This window comes from Danio rerio, chromosome 9 (genome assembly GCF_052040795.2).
Source record: "Danio rerio strain M-AB ecotype USA chromosome 9, GRCz13ab, whole genome shotgun sequence".
Taxonomy (NCBI): Eukaryota; Metazoa; Chordata; class Actinopteri; order Cypriniformes; family Danionidae; genus Danio; species Danio rerio.
This window is the reverse complement of record NC_141029.1, coordinates 12,147,501-12,168,184: the sequence shown is the minus strand read 5'-3', so window position 1 is coordinate 12,168,184 and position 20,684 is coordinate 12,147,501. Positions and strand designations below refer to the sequence as shown.

General features: G+C 34.5%; 1 protein-coding gene across 2 annotated transcripts in view; it reads left to right on the top strand.

Moving 5' to 3' along the window:
- Window positions 1-20,684, top strand: part of itgav (integrin, alpha V) — a 59,190-nt gene that overhangs the window by 37,287 nt on the left and 1,219 nt on the right. The window contains exons 19-30 of one of the 2 annotated variants that reach the window (XM_087265839.1): window positions 1,441-1,508; window positions 1,620-1,767; window positions 5,314-5,406; window positions 5,539-5,618; window positions 8,509-8,589; window positions 11,242-11,347; window positions 11,435-11,593; window positions 12,177-12,296; window positions 15,540-15,653; window positions 15,782-15,889; window positions 16,697-16,816; window positions 19,299-20,684. The exon at window positions 19,299-20,684 is cut by the window's right edge and continues 1,219 nt beyond it. In XM_087265839.1, coding sequence (XP_087121965.1) covers window positions 1,441-1,508; window positions 1,620-1,767; window positions 5,314-5,406; window positions 5,539-5,618; window positions 8,509-8,589; window positions 11,242-11,347; window positions 11,435-11,593; window positions 12,177-12,296; window positions 15,540-15,653; window positions 15,782-15,889; window positions 16,697-16,816; window positions 19,299-19,397 — 1,296 coding nt within the window. In that variant the 3' untranslated portion in view covers window positions 19,398-20,684. 2 annotated transcript variants of the gene reach the window in all.

Here is a 20,684-nt window from a genome sequence, read left to right as displayed (position 1 = left end):
ATAATCATTCATTAATCAAGTTAAAATGTTTAATTAATCAAAGTTTTGATTTTAGATCAAATTGCCCAGCCATAGTTAAAACGCCACCCAGCAGTCAAAAGCTGCAGGTGCATTTACTGCCGCGAATGTGGCGGCAGAGGGAACACATTGAAGTGTTAACATCTGTACACTGTGTTCAAATATTTAACAGTCAGTAGGATTTTACAAATATTTTTTTAGGCTTGACCAAGGTGGTCTTTACAGAAAGTGCAACAATTTTTCAAATATATTTATTTGTACATTTATTTTTTTATTTAATAATTTTACAAAATGTAATTTATATTTAAATTTATTCCTCTGACTGCTGAAATTTCAGCATTATTACTTCAGTCTTCAGAAATCAGCCTAATATGATTATTTGCAGCTAAAGAATTTTTTTTAATTGAATTTTTTTTTTATGGAATGAACCATATTTATTGGAAATAGAAATCTAAAAAAGGGATAGTTAATTGAAAATGACCATTCTGGTTTACTCCCCCACTTGTTTCAAATATGTTTACGTTTTTTTTTTTTTTTCTTCAGTTGCACGCAAAGCAATATACCCTGACTTTTGGGAAAAAGAATGTTGCAGTAATTTCTGTTCCTACTATGGATGTCAATGTTTGCTTTTTCCAGCATTCTACAGAGTATCTTTTGTGTTCAGCAGACAAAATAAATTAATAAAAGTTTTGAAGCACTTGAGTGTGTAAGTTTTCAGTTTCTCTTTAAATCTCTTTAATTACTGACTTTTAAACAGTCCTGTGCATTCTTGCAGATAAAACATGTTAATTAATTAAAAAAAATCTTAGCAACTTAAAGCTTTTAAATGATAGTGAATCAGCACTGTGTTTGCTCATATACTCCAGAAAGATTTCAGTGTCTGCAGCAAAGGATGACGATATAATAGATGAATGAGGTTTACACAGCGTGAATAGCTGCCATGGTAGAGTTAAAATCTGATTAATGACTTTCAGGCTTCTAACAATGTTGTTATATTTCTTTTTAATATTAGCTGGATTCCCACAGACCACTGGAAATAGAAAACATAATTTAAGATCATATACTTAGTCTGGAAAAGATCTTAAGTTATTAAGTTATGCTTTTTTCTAAAATATTTATTTTCATTGTGGAAAAAGTGTACTTCGGTCTCTTCAGTGGTGGAAATGATTTGCAGATTGGCCCAAATTGGGCTCAAGTGAATCAGTTTGAATTATTTTAGATATTAATATTGAAGTTGAATCTCAAACCGCTTAAAAACCAGTTGAAAGTCATTGGATAAAAAAAGGAAGCGTGTGAACCCTGGATTAAATAAATAGTACAGCGTTCACTCAGAAGATAAAATCTTGCATTCTCATTTAAAAAAAAGCTTTGCATAAAAATAGGAACAAGTTTTAATTTTCCCATGTTTTGTAATTTTTCCAGGCTCACATACTCCTGGATTGTGGCGAGGACAATATCTGCAAGCCAGACTTAAAACTGTCTGTGGTGAGGTGAGTCAGAGGTTCATCTGAGCCCTAAATTCCAGTGTATTATCAGTCGGTGTGAGCTGGAGATGATCTCCGTGTGCATCTGTCCGTTTGATGTTCTTTTTCTTGCACCAGTGACCAGAACGAGATCTACATAGGTGACGACAACCCACTGACCCTGGAGGTCACAGCAGAAAATGGAGGAGAAGGGGCATACGAGGCTGACCTGATCGTCACTCTTCCATCACAGGCCGATTTCACTGCGGTCGTGCGTAACAGTGAGGTGAGCAGTGACCCCTGTGCAACTATTAAAGTGTGACCTTTCATAATGAGGTTTGGAGCTTTTAAAGGGTTGTTCTGGCTTTAATCACACGTTCAACTCCATGAAGAGTATGCTTAGTTTGTTGAGACTAGCCAGAATTGTTGGGTAAATGTAGTCCTAAAGCTTGGGGCACACCTTTTTATTTTCAAAGAATTAGCAGTGATGAAAACTGACTGTATTGTTACTTCACGTCTGTTGGGTCTGGTCTCATCTGGAACAAAAAGTTGCGCGTAAACATCAAACGGCTGACTGAAACGAGTTCATACATTCTGTGCCTGTGTATCTTTTCATACCTGCAGATGGCAGTATTTGTATTGTCAAGGGAAACTGGAACTTGTGCTGAACACACAAACCATAAACAGGCCAGTGTTTACATACCAATTTCATAGTACCTCTTGCTCACCACAGAGAGATTTGCTTGTCCAAATATGTCTGACAATCAATATTATTTGCAAATATTTGAGAAATGCAACAAAATGAACATACTGTTTATAGGACGCATTACTAGCCTTGGTGTTCACATTAATGTTAATTTGTGCACATTTTACAGTAAAAACTGGGAAACCCTGACCGACCAGTAGCTCTTTTGTATTTAAAGAGACACACAAGAAAACACTTCTTTTCTTCAGCGCTAAAATGCACACTTATATTATGTTAAAGCAAGTTATTTTGAGTTGAAACTTTGCAGATATATTTTGGACACTGAGCTATAACAATAACATTAATAATAATAATAATAATAATAATAATGGCGACGAATTAGCGCAGTGGGTAGCACGTTCGCCTCACAGCAAGAAGGTCGCTGGGTTGCTGTGTGGAGTTTGCATGTTCTCCCTGCGTTCACGTGGGTTTCCTCCGGGTACTCCGGTTTCCCCCACAGTCCAAAGACATGCGGTACAGGTGAATTTGGTAGGCTAAATTGTCCGTAGTGTATGAGTGTGTGTGTGAATGTGTGTGTGGATGTTTCCCCGAGATGAGTTGTGGTTGGAAGGGCATCCGCTGCGTAAAAAACTTGCTGGATAAGTTGGCGGTTCTTTCCGCTGTGGCGACCCGGATTAATAAAGGGACTAAGCCGACAAGAAAATGAATGAATGAATAATAATAATAATAATAATAATAATGATAAAAATCTAATTTTATTTAAGAAGGATTAATTCATTACATTATAAATTAATTTTATGAAGATATCTTTTTACAAATGTTAGAAATTTACATAAGGATATAATTAATTAAATTACATCTTGCAAAAAAATGCACTATATCTAAATGTGTGTATGTGTATCATTTAAAGTTTAGTTTTAGTAAAATTGTATACAATACTTTATTTTACAGTAATAAAAAAAGGAAAAGTTGTGCTAAAATGTTATAAAATGTTTATTTTAAATAAATGAAATTTCTGAATGTTTGTGTGTGGATGTTTCCCAGAGATGGGTCGCAGCTGGAAGCGCATCCGCAGCATAAAAATATGTGCTGGATAGGCTGACGGTTCATTACGCTGTGGCCACCCCGGATTGATAGGGGGACTAAGCCGAAAAGAAAATGAAGGAATAAATGAATGACATTTCTATCATAATGGATGTTCGGTTCTGGGTTTTTTGGAGTCGACTCAGATTCTTGACTCCTAATTTTTGGAGTCGGTGGAAACATGCTGTATCATATCATGCTTTAATGCTACTGCGGTACATTTTACAGCATATTTTAATAGTCTAGTTTAGATAATTTAGACAATTACATTGCTATCTTGGGAACAGAAAGTTAAAACATCAATTTATTATCGAAATGTTTAAATTAATTCAAGTTTATTTCTATAGAGCTTTTATAATGTAGGTTGTGTCAAAGCGGTTTAACATAGAAGTTCTAGTAAAGTCCGGATTTCCGGGTTTAATGAAAGATGTGTAGCAGTTCAATAACAAAGAAAAAAAAACAATTGTGGTCAAATGATTTTTTCAAAAAATAACAATAATAAATGTCATGCAGGGCCAACCCAAATCTGCGGTTGTTCATTTTTCTTTATTTTTTTTTCTTTATTTTTATTGACAATCCAACATATCAATAAACAAAACAGCTAGATTTTCCATTTGATTAATGACCAATTAAATATTATAACCCTACACAAAATGTTTAACCTAATTAATTCATACATTAACAAACCTAAAATAAAAGCAGCGTGACTGTGCCTTTCAGCATCATATTGCTCTCTCTCTCGTAAATGTGTTTTTTTTTTTTTTGGACTTTTAAAAAGCTCATTACTTAACTTTTAAATGTCACTGTTTGTTTTGTGCAGTTTGTTCATCATTGTAATTCAAAAAGGGTTAATGGGGCGGCATACGCCAGAAGAAAAGGAGTGAGTCAGGCCTGTTTTTGAACACTTGGCTTTGGCTAAATATTTTTTTTAAATCTTCTTTTGAAAACGAATTTGATTCGGTAGTTATAGACTATATCTTAATTCTGATGTTCTCATGAAATACATTCTGATGTATTTTTGTATTTTCTGTTTACAAAATAAGTAAAAGAATGAATATTAGTATATTCATTTTATATTATTATTAATATTATTAATATATTGAGTGCATTCAGGGCCAAAACATAACCATGACCACATTTATTGTCAGATTTTGTGACAATTAATAAATCTTGGCTACTTTTGTCATTATATTTAGTGATTTATTTATAAATTAATAAATAAATAAATTAATTTATTTATTTATTCATGAAATGGGCATGAGATAAATAAAATTACTTGAGAATATAACAGCAGCCAATAGCTTTAACATAACATCATAATTTTACCTGCAGTACTAATTTAGGTTCCGCAGATAGTATCTGATTCGCTCCAAATTAACACACATATACATAAGGGCTATATTTCATTTAAAACACAGAAAACCTGACATCACATCCAAACAATTGCTTTAAAACAAAAATGCAAAAGGTGTACGTGCTTTATAAGAATTTGAAAGTGAAAGCAAACTTCATCCTGCACGACTATTCATAATAGCCTAGAGTGCTCATAGTTGCGAAATTCAAAAGCAAGTGTAAATTGTGTGAACATACATTCAAATGAGGCATCTTCAGTGTTCATTGTGGTAGAGAATGAGAATCATAACTATAGCATGTTACTGCTTCGTTCAGGAAGATTTAAAAAAACAGACTCGTCTCTGGAAGTTGATTCCAGTACTAGATCTATTGAGAGTCGACTCCCCATCCCTAATTAAAAAAAAAAAAAAAATGAAGCAGCACAACTCTTTTTAGCATGACTAATAATAGCAAATGTTTTATCAAGTCAAATTCACAACTACTCTAGCCTTAAATTAATGACTATTCTAATTTTAAATGTAATTTGTTTTGTTTTTACTGTATTTTTGATCAAAGTGAGCATAAAAAAGGTCCCCCAAAAACTTGATCAAATCATGCAACCACTAAATTTCTGAGCATTTGTTTGTGTGTGTTTGAAGTGCAGTAATTTTGAGATTGTTTAAGGATTCGTATGTCATTTGTGTATTTCAGACGTTGTCCAGACTGTCCTGTGCTTTCAAGAAAGACAATCAGACCAGGGTGGTCGTGTGTGATCTTGGCAACCCAATGAAAGGAGGAACTAAGGTGACCTACAGCCTTTCCAAGCTGAATATCTGCATAGTCGTTTGTACCAAAAGTGATTTATTTTTATTATATTTCTATCCACTGTAACCAAAATTAACATTCATTTATGTTGAAATTGTGTTGTTTGTGCAGATAGTAGCAGGATTGCGCTTCAGCGTGCATCAGCTCTCTGAACAGGACACAGAAGTCAAGTTTGGATTGCAGATTCAGAGGTATTTTAATGAATGCTTTCACAACAGTATATTATTACAGCACACTATTGGTTTGCATTTGGCGGGGGTAATAAAAAAAGGTTTTTCTGGACTGTCTTTAACCAAAGACGACCATTAGAACAAATTTAAGAAAAAAACGTTGCAGACATATATTCACTTCCTGTCTTTTTGTATTTTATTTAAATCAATAAAACTTCAGACAGTGTTCACTTCTATTCCTAATGTGTCCTGCTGACTGGAGGTGATTTATGTTTTTAAGTGTTAATTACAGGGAACTGCAGTTTTTCTCTGTGTGAAAACATCCTGCTTTGCTTTCAGTCTGTTGTATGTTCCTCACATCCATGTTTACTTTAAAGGGTTAGTTCACCCTACCAATTTAAATTCTGTTTTTAATTATTCATCTGTTTGTTCCAATCTTGCGAATCTTCGAAATACAAGTTAAAATATTTTAGATTAAATCTAAGAACGCTCTCATTCTCCATAGATAGCCATTGTTCATTGACATTCAAAGTCTAGTAAAATGAGCATCGTCAAAACATTCTATGTGACTTCAGTGGTTCAACTGTGATCATATAAAGCTCCAAGAACACTTTTTGGTGTGCTTTAAAAATACAAATGCGACTGTTATTATAATCTCTTCCACATCAGGTCAGGTTATGCGTTTACTACTGGCAATATGGCTTATTACCATTAGTCAAAAGCGCTACATGCAAGCTCCTAATTCAATTTCTCTTTATTTCTACAGCACTTTGACAATGTAGATTTTGTCAAAGCAGCCTAACATAAAAGTTCTAGTAAATTGAAACTGCGTCAGTCCAGAGTTGAAGTTCAGTTTAATTCAGTTCAGTGTGGGGCTGTGCGATATGGGCAAAAGAAATCTATCTCGATTTTATTAAACAATAGTGCGATTTTGAGTTTAATCATGATTTTGACACACAGAGCTTTTACAGTGTAAGTCTGAAATATATTTGCAAAGGAAAACAATTAGATCTTTATTAAAGACCTGTAACATGTCTCTAAAACAAACATAAAAAAAAAATACAAAATCACCTAGTAAAAGTGTAACAAATTGTCTCGAGAACAGACCTATGGCATGTTATTAAGCTCAGTCGCCTGTTCTCATGCTCTGTTTAGGCAAGCTGCGTTATGATTGGTTCCAATGGCAAACTGTGGGAAAATCGTGCTGGAAGGCCATAGATATATACACTAGATATCGCATAGGGCCCCTGAGCATGCGTCAATAGTGCCGCCACATTGGTACAGTGCTCCCAGGACAAATGTCATTCAACCACACAAGTCAAGACAGTGTTATGACGTTAAGATGCTGGACTTTAGCGCTGTCTACGGGTGTAGTAATGAGCAAACAAAAAAAACAAAGCACAAAGGCAGAAAATTTCATAGGTAAAATTAAGTTTTTTACATTTTGTATGTTATGAACTTTTGTGCTGAACAGGTAACGTTACTGATGATAATACAGTCTCTTACTGCATTCAGCATCAGGCAAAGTAGCACCAACTAGCACTAAACACTCGGCGTATGCTGGTTTTGTTGAATAAAATCAGCAAACAATGCAAAACAAATATGACAACGAGATGCTGCGGTGCCAGAAACTTGTATTATTGTCGGCTAGTAAACGAGTCGTTCATAACAGAGATTCATTTACAAACGAATCGCTCCCTCCGTCAGTATGAGAAGTGAAAGCAGGAGAGGAGATGTGTTTCAGGACACGGATTAGATCAAATTTAACAGGGAGGGAGGATAGTACATTTCCATACACACAAACACACACTTTTTGTCAGGAATGCCAGTGCGATCACTGATCCATCAATGTAGAGAAGTGATGTAAAATTATAAGTTTCGTATTTTCAAAAAATTATTGCATACTAACATCCAGGAAAACTCCCGATCATAGATATATCTGTATATGTCTGGCTTTGGATGGCCACAGTCCTCCACTGTACCTTGGTCCCGCATTCATTTCAAAGGAGCGCTACCCTGTTCCAAAATGGCGGCTCTATTGATGCATTCCTTCCAATAGACAACAACAGGGTATGCGACATCTAATGTATATATCTATGCTGGAAGGCGATTAAGAAATTGTGCATGTTCAAATCGCGATTCCAATTAATCTCACAACCCTAGTTCAGTGTAGTTGTAGCGCAGTGTTAAATTTCACTGCTGAAAGTCCAAACACCGACAAGAAAATCCATTGATGTGCAGCTATACTAGTCCCAAACCAAGCAAGCCAGTGGCAAGAAACAAACTTCACCAATTGAAAGTGAAACCAGAGAGAAACCAGGCTCAGATGGGCGTGATCATTTCTCCTCTGGCTGTGAACAAACTTCTTGTGCAGAGCTGCTTTCTAGACGCCGGAGGCTGGAGAATGCTGGACGTCCACTGTGGAGAAGCTGCAGGTCTGAGTAGGTCACCAGCAGGTGTTTAGGCTAGCCCACAAGATCAATGCAGACTAGTCCGTCTTACATTATTGAGTGTAGTAAACACACACCCTGATCTGATTAAGAAGACATTGCCATTGGACATAGAATACGGATGACAGAGTATTTTTTTTCTGGACATTGAGCATCTCGGAATCATTGCTGTCTATGGAGGATTAGAGAGCTCTCTGATTTCATCTCAATTATCTTAATTTGTGTTTTTAAATGAACAAAGTCTGAGGGAATTGAACAACATGGGTAATTTATAACAGAATAATCCTTTTTGGTTTAATGATTTACAAAACATTTCATAAACGTAAAGAGATAGTTGCACACGATGTGTGTTTTCCAAATAAAACTTCGGTCATAAATTACTGAAATGTCCACCAGTTGTTGATGCAACAACACCACCTTCTGTTCGCTTGTGTAATCGAATCATTTCCTTTTTCTTTCAGCACAAATCAGTTCAACAATACCAGCAATCTGGTGTCTGTTGTCACAAAGCTCGCTGTGCTGGCCAAAGTGGAATTAAGAGGGTATGGTTATTTTTATTATTATTATTAACAGATTTGCCTGTGGTTACTCTAGTTCCACACTAGTCTGGAGTGTTTCTAGTAAAATAAACTTTTTATGTCTTAAAATACACCAGTGGCTTTTGTTTGTATCAAGAAGGACACCAGTAATTACTCAAATGGATCACATGTCCTAATTAAACTTCGGCCTAATTCTGTATGTGAAACTAGGCCTAAGAAAACTAACTTTGTTTTTATTTTTTCGACTGACTTGCCCAAAACAAAAGATTTAGTGTAGATAAAGTGTTCGGAAATGTTCAAACAACTATAATAATTATGTTGGCACCTACTGATCATCACGCTAATATATTGTGCAACTGCACTGCAGGCATCTTGAGGTTGAATTCCGAAACATGGACCCCTCCTTCAACATTTTTATTATATTGTTTAACTATTAGTATTTATGAATTTTATTATTAGGTGTATTATTAGAAGTACATTGTGATTAGTTTTAGGTCCAATATTGTTTATAATTTGTATTAATAATATGTGTAAGATATCTGAGTTAAGTTTATTTTATTTGCGTATGATACAAGTATCTTTTGTTCTGAGGATAATTTAGCAAAACTTGTGGAGTCGATTAAAACAGAAATTAATAAATTGATATTGTGGTTTGACATAAATAAATTGTCATTAAATATAAGTAAAACAAAGGTTATGTTATTTGGGAAATTAAAAAGTAGTCAAAATATATAGATTTAAAACTTGATTGTAAAGTTATTGAAAGAGTGTATGCGATTAAGTTTCTTGGTGTTGTATTGGATCATAAAATTAGTTGGAAACCTCAAATAAATAATGTGATATTAAAATGTACAAAAACTGTAGCAATAGTTTATAAAGCAAGCTTTATCTTGGGTAAAAAATAAATGTATGTATTATAGAACACACTTATGTTGCCATATATGAGTTATTGTGTTGAAATTTGGGGGAATACATTTAAATCTAACTTACAATCCTTATGTACAATGCAGATAATATTAGAATGATAGAAAATGTGGGGTATATGGAGCATACAAACCCTTTCTTTTTTAAATTAAAGATACTCTAGTTCAATGATTTGGTTAAATTAAAAACAGCACAATTTATGTTTAAAGCTAGGAATAAAATACTTGCGAAAGGCATACAAAAGTTTTTGAAGAAAGACAAGGGGGATATAATCCAAGAGAACAAAATTTTAGGAGGTTGAAAACAGGGACAACTTTAAAAGATTTGTGTATGTCTATATGTGGTGTGAAATTATAAAACAGCCTGGAACAGATTATCAAACACTGTAAGAATAATAATCTATTTAAAAAGTTGTTTATATATAAATATATATATATATATATATATATATATATATATATATATATATATATATATATATATATATATATATATATATATATTACTAAAGTAAATGAGAAGGGCATGATGAAATTTCAATTAATGGCTGTTTGCAATACTATATATTTTTTTGGGTTTATGTTATAAGACGTAAATTTACAAATGGTATGAAATGTCAAAAATGCCAAAAGGATAAAATATGTGTCATGTTAAAAGATGAGATAAGTAAAAGGAGAAATAAGTTGAAGTAGTAAACGAATGATGTGTGTGGTAATGGGGTGGGGAAAGTAATCAGCTTGTGCTTCATTTCACTCCATTTCGGCCATGTTGAAATGTATTTTGTTTAAAGAATTGTTTTGCGTATGATTTTTCTGTTCGAAATAAATAAGTTAAATCAAATAAAACATATTTATTGAGAACCATATCACTATATTAGAATGATTTAAGAAGAAGAATTTGACACAGAACTACTGCCCAAATATTATAACATATGTAGAGTTCATATGCAGAAACCTTTAAATGCCATCAGAGTTTTTTTTTCCTAAAATGAGCATTTTTCTCAGCCTCCTATGTTTATCTTTTGTTATTTCACTTTAACGTCAATGAAAAGAACTTTTGTCATTATAAAAGTGAAATTTCTGAGCCTACACACAAGATTAGGAGAAAAATGCTCATTTTGGAAGAAAATATCAAGCGGCGTTTAGAGGTTTTTGCATCTAAACTCTTCATATGTAATATTAATAAAAATCTTCTTATGAATTGAAGGTTTTCTGCACCAGAGCAGGTGTTTACCTCTTGCTAACTGGCAGCCGAAAGAGAATCCTGTTCTTCATCCTGCTCCATTTCGGCCATGTTGAAATGTATTTTGTTTTAAGAATTGTTTTGCGTATGATTTTTCTGTTGGAACTAAATAAATTAAATCAAACGCAACATATTTATTGAGAACCATATCACTATATTTGAATGATTTAAGAATAATTATTTGACACAAACTACTGCTTAAATATTATAACATATGTAGAGTTCAGATGCAAAAACCTTTCAATGCCATCTATATTTGTTTTCTAAAATGAGCATTTTCCCAGTTTCCTATGTTTTTATTCAGTTATTTCACTTTAAAGTCAATGGAAAGAACTTATTCGTCATTATAAAAGTAACAATTCTTAGCCTACACACAAGAGTCTGACAAAAATGCTAATTTTAGAAGAAAATATCAAGCGGCGTTTAGAGGTTTTTGCATCGAAACTCTTCATATATAATATTAATAAATATCTACTTTATGAATTAAAGGGTTTCTGCGCCAGAGCAGGTGTTTTTACCTATTGCTAACTGGCAGCCGAAAGAGAATCCTGTTCTGGAGGATGACATTGGCCCTCTTGTACAGCACATCTATGAGGTAGAAAAAAAGACATTTGACTTTCATCACTTTCATGCTGTTTGAAGTTTGCAATATTTGATCTTTTGTAAACTTTGATCTTCCCAGCTAAGAAACAAAGGACCCAGTACATTCAGCAAGGCCATTTTGGATGTGCAGTGGCCCTACAGATTCAACAACGGCTCTCTGCTTTACATCACCAAGTTTTCAGTGGACGGAAACATGAACTGCAGCTCAAACAGGGAGCTCAACCCTCTGAATGTCACAGTATGTGTCTAACAAAACTAATCTTTTTATATTTAAGACTGTTGATAAAGGATAGTCATAATTGACTCATCCTCAGCTTGTTTCAAACCTACAGTAGGTTTCTTTCTTCTAATGAACACAAAGGAAGATATACTGAAGAATGCTGGAAAAAAACAGCCATTGACTTCCATCTAGTAATAGTGGTTCCACTTGTAATTTTTGTTCCTACTATGGATGTCAACGTCTGCTTTTCTTTCTTCGGTATATCTTGTTTTGTGTTCAACAGAAAAAAATAAGCATATTAAAGCTCATAAAGGCTTAGCTTGAGGAAATAGTGAGGACATTTTCATTGTTTGGGTGAACAGGACCTAAAATTTCACTCCACAAACCTGTATATTAAACATCACATACTTTGTATTCTGATTGACAATGATATTCTGTCAAAGCACACATACATATTACTTGTTTATTAGAACACATTAATGATGTCCTCTAAAAAAAAAACATTTTGAAAAATAAAAATAATCTGTGTTTGCTTGGTCAAAAATGGTTTATAGGATGTCAATAGTTGATTACTTTTGTTTTGTTTTTTTGCTTCACCTAGAGTCCCAGATTTCTTGACCAGAATGACACCTCTGCAAGTGGAGCAGAGGGAAGAAACAGACACAATGTTCATCGCAGAGACCTGGAGGAAAAACATGGGGAAGAAAACCTGGAGATTCTGGTATAGTCACACTTTTTTTTTTTTTATATACCACAGATTGTGATGTATTTGTTTGTTTGTTTGCTTTATTCATAGAGCACATTTAAAAACAACAGATGTTGACCAAAGTGCTTTACAAAAAGACCAGCATACAAAATCTATACCTATATATAAAAATAAGCTAAATAAATAAAACAGATTAAAATTAATTAATTGCAATCGAAATGCAAGAGACAGAAGGTGATTTTTTTTAGATGAGACTTAAAAGCACCAAGTGAAGAACATGACCTGATATGTAAAGGCAGACTATTCCACAGTCAGGGGGCTGCAGCAGAAAAAGCCCTGTCACCTTTTGATTTCAACCGTGTTTTGGGGACAACTAGCTGAAACTTGTTTTCCGACCTGATTGGCCTCAACGAAGTGTGCCAGTGAAGAAGCTCAGAGATGTAAATAGATGCCAGACCATTCAAACTTTTTTAAAACAAGTAGCAATATCTTATATTGAATCCTAAGTTGTACTAAATATTTGCAGGAGTTTTATTCAGAATTCAGATGTAAGTGGTGTTCATAAAGATGAGTTTTTTAATGATGCAAACAGTAATATTATGTTTTTTAGCATGATTTACAGCAGATGTCCGCTAAAATCCACTTAAATTTGGTATTACAGTAGTTTGTATACCAAAAAAACATTTTCATGTGTTTAGAACATGTAGAATAATTTGATGTTCGAAAAGACTCAAATTTAAGACTTATTTAATTGCATATTAAAAGTTTTAAGGATCTCATTGCAACCTCAAAAACGTTAATTAATTGTCATTTTTAATTAATTGTCACGTTAAATAATTGTCATTTTTAGACTTTTAAAACTTTTGCCACTATCTTCAAACCACAAAGTTTCAAACATTTGTCAGCAAAACATTTTTATTATCTTAAATTTTTTTATTTGACTATTTTATTGACTTTTATTTTTACAAAAGTTATTTGAAAGATTAAAGCAGATGCTTTAATGTGCTTTCTGTATGTTTAAACATAACCTTTGCAAACTTAAAATGCAGACACCAAAATGGGACATCTCATCTACAACCCATATTTACTTGATAATACACAATATGTTTGATAATACACATGTAATATCATACTACATTTAGAAACCTGGAGTTATTTATTTACTTATTAAGAAAGATATTGTGTTTAACTAAAGCACAATAAATTGATTGGTAACGTTAGATATTTTACATTATTTGCCATTTCAAATAGCATGCTGTTCTTTTGAAGTACTTTGTTGATCAAAATAAATCCTGAAAATATGATCACTCTTTCAGACAACTTGTTGAATTTGATTTGTTGGAAACAAAGTTTAACAAGGAATGTTCTTGAGCACCAAATCATGTTAGATTGATTTCTGAAAGATCACATGATGATACAATTATACATGCTGAAAATTCAACTTTGCATCTAAAAATTAAATGCAATCCTAAATGTATCAAAAAAGAAATATATTTTATTGTAATTCATTTATTCATTTTTTTGTCGGCTTAGTCCCTTTATTAATCCGGGGTCGCCACAGCGGAATGAACTGCCAACTTATCCAGCAAGTTTTTACGAAGTGGATGCCCTTCCAGCAGCAACCCATCTCTGGGAAATATCCACACACACATTCACACACACACTCGTACACTACGGACAATTTAGCCTACCCATTTCACCTGTACCACATGTCTTTGGACGGTGGGGAAAAACTGAGCACCCGGAGGAAACCTACGTGAAGCCAGGGAGAACATGCAAACTCCACACAGAAACACCAATTGAGCCGAGGTTTGAACCAGCGAGCTTCTTGCTGTGAGGCGACAGCACTGCCTACTGCGCCACTGCCTCGCCCTATTTAATTGGAATATTGTTTCATATTTATTTATCCATTCATTTATTTATTTGTTTATTTTCCTTTTGTTTTTAAATGTAGCCTGAGTTACCAAAACCTAACACTTAAATTGTAGTGTATATACCAGGTTTTTGGCGACTACAATTTAATTTTTTTAAGATACCCATCACATTAGTAGGTTTTTTCCGATATACTCAAGGTGCGAATTACAGGGGGGTTTGGGGGGAATGACTCCTAATTAACACTTGATCCCCCCTGAAGGATGTCAAAACAAGATGGATGGGGGTCAGCCCTTTAAGTGAGAAATAGCTTTCTCTGATCTGTACCTTAAATATTCATTCATTCATTTATTCATTTTCCTTCGGCTTAGTCTCTTTATTCATCAGGTGTCGCCACAGCGGAATAAACAGCCAACTTATCCAGGATATATTTTACACAGTAGATGCTCTTCTAGCTGCAACCCAGTACTGGGAAATATCCATACACTATGGCCAATTTAGTTTATTCAGTTCACCTTTAGCACATGCCTTTGGACTGTGGTGGAAACCGGAGCACCCAGAGAAAACCCAGGTTAACACGTGGAGAACATGCAAACTCCACACAGAAATGCCAACTGGCCCAGCCGGGACACGAACCAGCAACGTTCTTGCTGTGAGGCAACAGTGCTAACCACTGAGCCACCTTCTCGCCTCATCTTAAATATGAATAATTTCTAGATAGATAATATAAAGATACATTTGACCACCTCTATAACGATTCATATAATTGTAAATGCATATTCGTTCATCAATCTGAAACTGGCAGATCTAGAGCACCGATAGACAACGCAAGTGTTTACAAGACGCTTCTCTTGTAAGATCAGAGTTTGTTTCTACATATAGCTTAAAAGTAAACTCAATTTAGCTGCATTTCTTGTATAGTTTGACCTACAGTAACCTCTAAAAGGGCTCATCAGAGGACACTGTAGGTTAGAATACACTGAATATCCATCAAAGCACTGAAAACTTGAATGTTTTATTCAAATAAATAAATATGATTTAAATAAACACTGAAGCATGTATTAGACCACAGGTGTCAAACTCGGTTCTAAAAGGGCCGCAGATCTGCACAGTTTAGTTCCAACCCTAATTAAACACACCTGATCAAACTAATTGAGTCCTTCAGACTTGTTTGAAACCTACAGGTAGGTGTGTTGGAGCAGGGTTGGAACTAAACTGTGCAGGGCTTCGGCCCACCAGGAATTGAGTTTGACACCCCTGTATTAGACAGACTAACATAACTTTAAAAAAATATACGCCCTGGATTGTCACTGTATAATTCGCATCCTGAATACATCATTATCCATGCATGAAAGTTGTATAAACTGTTTGTTTATACCTGCACAGGATTGTGGGAATGCAGAGTGTCAGGAGATCAAGTGTTTCGTTGGCCGTCTGGAGAAAGGCCAGAGTGCAATTCTATTTATTTATTCTAGACTGGCCGTGAACACCTTTCTCAAGGTAAAAAACTAAACATAAATTAACTGAAATGTTCATTTTCCTTGCCAATTGTGAAGCTCAAAACATCCTTTCCTCACTGCACTATTGACAGTTTGTTAATAAACACCAATGATTTCCTTTCCTTTTAGGCTGAAAGTCAAAACAAGTCATACATTGTTCGATCCTCGGCTTCCTTTAGTGTGATAGAGATGCCGTATAAAAACCTGAATCCTGAGCTCCCAACCAGCACTCAGTCGGTAAGATCTTATTGTGAAACACTCATGAAATTATTATTAGTTTTTTAGTTTTTTTTCCCAACACCAGCAGTTGCCTCAATCTTAAAAGGAAAATAAAATTAAATAATTTACTCACTTTTTTCTCCTGTTAAACACACAAGGAGATATTTGGAAGAATGTTGGGAAACCTGTAACCATTGACTTGAATAGTAATTGTTTCTTATTGTGAAACACTCATGAAATTATTATTAGTTTTTTTTCCCCAACACCAACAGTTGCCACAATCTTAAAAGGAAAATAAAATTAAATAATATACTCACTTTTTTCTCCTGTTAAACACACAAGGAGATATTTGGAAGAACGTTGGGAAACCTGTAACCATTGACTTGAATAGTATTTGTTTTTCCTACTATGGATGTCAATGGTTACTGGTTTAAAACATTTTTTTTTTAATATTGTCTTCTGTGTTTAATAGAAAACATGAATATATAAAACTGTGGAACCACTTATGGGCAAGTAAATAAACTGTATATTTTGATTTTCGGGTCAACTATCTCTTTAACTAATACCTTCAAATCAACGTGCCAAACACTGGATGGTTGACATTCAGCTTTCAAATGTACAGCAGATACAAAGAAAGTAATTAAGCACATAAATAAATAAAACTATTTTATCCTAGAATAAAAGGAGAATAAAGTCCTCTATCAAACCAAAACTACAGTTAAAGTGTATGATGGAGAAAAGGACTTCATATTTGCATTTATTTTTTTTGTATTAGATGTGTAGTGTTTGTTGATATGATTGGTCATCAGTATCTTTCTCCTGTAGGCGTCCCTGAAGGTGATCTGGAATTCGGAGAACCCTCAGCCTGTCCCGGGATGGGTTGTGGCTCTGGCTGTTCTGGCTGGACTGCTGCTTCTGGCTCTGCTCATCTTTGTCATGTATAAGGTAAACAACTGTAGACTTGAGTTAAATCACACAACCGTCTCTGTGGGTATGACATCTGAATATGAATGAATGAAATATTGACATTACAGTCGAAATTATGTGAATGTATTTTTATGAAAAATTATTTCAGTTGGATAAATCGATGTTTAAAAATATTAAATAATGAACATACAAATTGATGGATGCATAGATATAGTTGGATCATAAAGGGATGAATGGTGGATGGATATAGATATATGATGGATGGATATTGATGTTTTTGTTTTGATAAAGATAGATAAAGCATTGGTAGAAGAGGACTGTTGTATTAATGGATGAAAAGATGAAGATGGATTAATGGATCTGTATATAGAGAGAGGATAGGTGGATGGATGGATATAGATTAAAGATGGATGGGTGGACATAAAAATGATGGATGGATGGATGGATGGATGGATATAGATAGAGAATGGATGTATAGAAGGGATGGATGGATATAGAGAGATAAAGGATGGATAAAAGATGACAGTTGTATTAATGGATGAATTGATGATATAGAGGATGGATGGATGGATATAGAAAGATGATGGATGGATGGATGGATGGATGGATGGATGGATGGATGGATAAATGAGTATAATGTAGATATATTATGGATGGATAAAAGAGGACAGATGTATTAATGGATTTACTAAAAGATGAAGATGGATTAATGGATCTGTATGTATAGAGAGGATAGGTGGATGGATGGATGTAGATTGAAGACGAATGGGTGGATAATAGAAATGATGGACGGATATAGATAATGGATGTGTATGTATAAAAGGGATGGATGGATATTGACAGATAAAGGATGGATAGAAGAGGACAGTTGTACTAATGGATGAAAAGATGAAGGTGGATGAATGGATCTGTATTGAGAGGATAGATGGATGGATGAATATAGATTGAGGATGGATGGGTGGATATAGAAATGATGGATGGATATAGATAAAGGATGGATGTGTATGTATAGAAGGGATGGGTGGATATAGATAGATAAAGGATGGATAGAAGAGGACAGTTGTATTAATAGATGAAAAGATGAAGATGGATGGATGATATAGATGGAGGATAGATGGGTGGGTATAGAAAAAGGATGGATGGATATTGATTAAGGAGGGATGTATGGATGTGTATACATAGAGAGGATAGATGGATATAGAAAGGTGATAGATGGGTATACTGTAGATAGATAAAGGATGGATAAAAGAGGACAGCTGTATTAATGGATGTAAAGACTAGGATGGATGGATGGATGGATGGATGGATGGAAGGGTATACTGTAGATAGATAAAGTATGGATAGAAGATTACAGTTGTAATAATGTATGAAAATGTGAAGTTGGATGGATGGATGGATGGATATAGAAAGAGGATGGATGAGTGGATATAGATAGATAAAGGATGGAGAGAAGAGTACAGTTGTATTAATGGATGAGAGGATGAGGATGGATGGATGGATGGATATAGATTGATCATAGATGAGTGGATATAGAAATGATGGATAGATATAGATAAAGGATGGATGTGTATGTATAGAAGGGATGGATGGATATAGACAGATAAAGGATGGATATAAGAGGACAGTTTTATTAATGGATGAAAGTATGAAGATGGATGGATGATATAGATAAGAGTATGGATTGGTGGGTATAGAAAAAGGATGGATGGATATAGATAAAGGATGGATATATGGATGTGTATACATAGAAAGGATAGATGGATATAGAAAGATGATGGATGATAGATGGGTATAATGTAGATAGATAAAGGATGGATAAAAGAGCACAGCTGTATTAATGGATGAAAATATTAGGATTGATGGATGGATGGATGATAGAGGATGGATGGATATAGAAAGATGATGGATGGATGGGTATACTGTAGATGGATAAAGGATGGATAAAAGAGGACAGTTGTATTAATGGACTAAAAGATTAGGATGAATGGATATATGGGTGGAGCAGTGGCGCAGTAGGTAGTGCGGTCGCCTCACAGCAAGAAGGTTGCTGGTTTGATCCTTGGCTCAGTTGACGTTTCTGTGTGGAGTTTGCATGTTCTCCCTGCGTTCGCATGGGTTTCCTCCGGGTGCTCCGGTTTCCCCCACAGTTCAAAGACATGTGTTACAGGTGAATTGGGTAAGCTAAATTGTCCGATGAGTGTGTGTGTGAATGTGTGTGTGGATATTTCCCAGAGATGGGTTGCGGCTGGAAGGGCATCCGCTCTGTAAAAAAAAAAAAAAAAAAACTTGCTGGATAAGTTGGCGGTTAATTAATTGATTAATAAAGGGATTAAGCCGACAAGGAAAATGAATGAATGAATGAATATATATATATATATATATATATATATATATATATATATATATATATATATAGTTGAAATCTCCAATTGTCTCACATTCAGGTGTATATATGAATGAGTTTCAGTGTGTGTTTAACGCTGGTGTGTGTCGTCCTCAGCTGGGCTTCTTCAATCGCGTTCGGCCTCCACAGGAGGACCGCACAGAGAAAGAGCAGCTTCAGCCGCAGGAGAACGGAGACCGAAACACTGAAGCCTGAGCTCTGCATCTTCACCAGTGCCAACACACCAATGCCACATCCACTGTCGTGTCCTGACTGTAGTGCCCTGACACACTCACTCTGATGTCCTGATGACACACACTACTGCTGCTGTGGACGTTTCTAGTGGATTGAATTAAGACTGTGCCAATTCTTTCCCATCATGCTCCTTTCCTTCTTTAACTGCACTGAGTCTTAAAAGCGGATTTCGTTTTCAGTTGGGCGTAGAGATTAACATCTTTAAAAGTGTTACACGTTGAAATTGTTTACTTTAATTAAGGTAAAATAATCATTAAAACAGTACTTTTTAAGCTCTTTTTATTTTGAGGAAAGAGGTGAGTTTTGTACATTTTTAGATGCTGGTTCTGCTTCAGTTTGGGGTTTTTTCTGTTGGATTTTTCCATCTCTTTTCCTTTGCAGATTTTTTCAGCTCCTGAATTTGGACTCTGATTTATTATTTGGGCGTAAGGTGTATAATTTTTGAGAAAATGTTCTTCTGTTTGTCTACTGTACACATTATTTTAGAGCAGGGTTATGTATGTGCTTATTAATAAGTATAAGTAAAAAAGAGAAAGTAATCAACATTTTTGCACAACAGAGCAATAAAAAAAGCAGCAATTATGTACTTTACAAACTTACCACCAACAAAGATTCACTATGAGTTTAAATTCACTGTCAGTTTGAAGATTCTTCTCAGTCAAAACTGAAGAGAAGGTATTTTTATAGACGAAAGCTACTTTTTATTATTTTTTTCTCAGTATCTCCAACACAGATTTATGGCTTATTTGTAAAATCTCAATTGTGCATTTTTCTTGAAAACTTTCTTGATAAGTTAGCCACTTATTTATGTATGCTGAATATTAAGGGTTTCCTGTGAGAATTGATCAATCTCTTTTACCCAAACATGTGTTAAATACATTTTGTGTGAAATATCCCTAGTGTTATGAATTGAGAACAGTGCCATTTGATGATTAATCAAGACTAATCATGTATTACTGTGTATATTACATATATGAGCAATATCACACGAGTAGCAGTGAGGCCAAGTGCCCCACCAGTGACGATATACAGCCATATCGCACTGTTACTGGTGTGATATTGCATTTATACATCAGTTCGGCGACACAATCTTGTAAAAAGAAAATCAAACAAGTAGGGTCTAAAATTCCTTTTGTAAGAGGAACTACTTTCTTCCACCATTCATTCACATCTGCAGCTGACGTTAAAACCGCAGAAGCCGTTACTAATTCACTAACGTCACTTTAGAGCTATGTTTGAATGATTCTC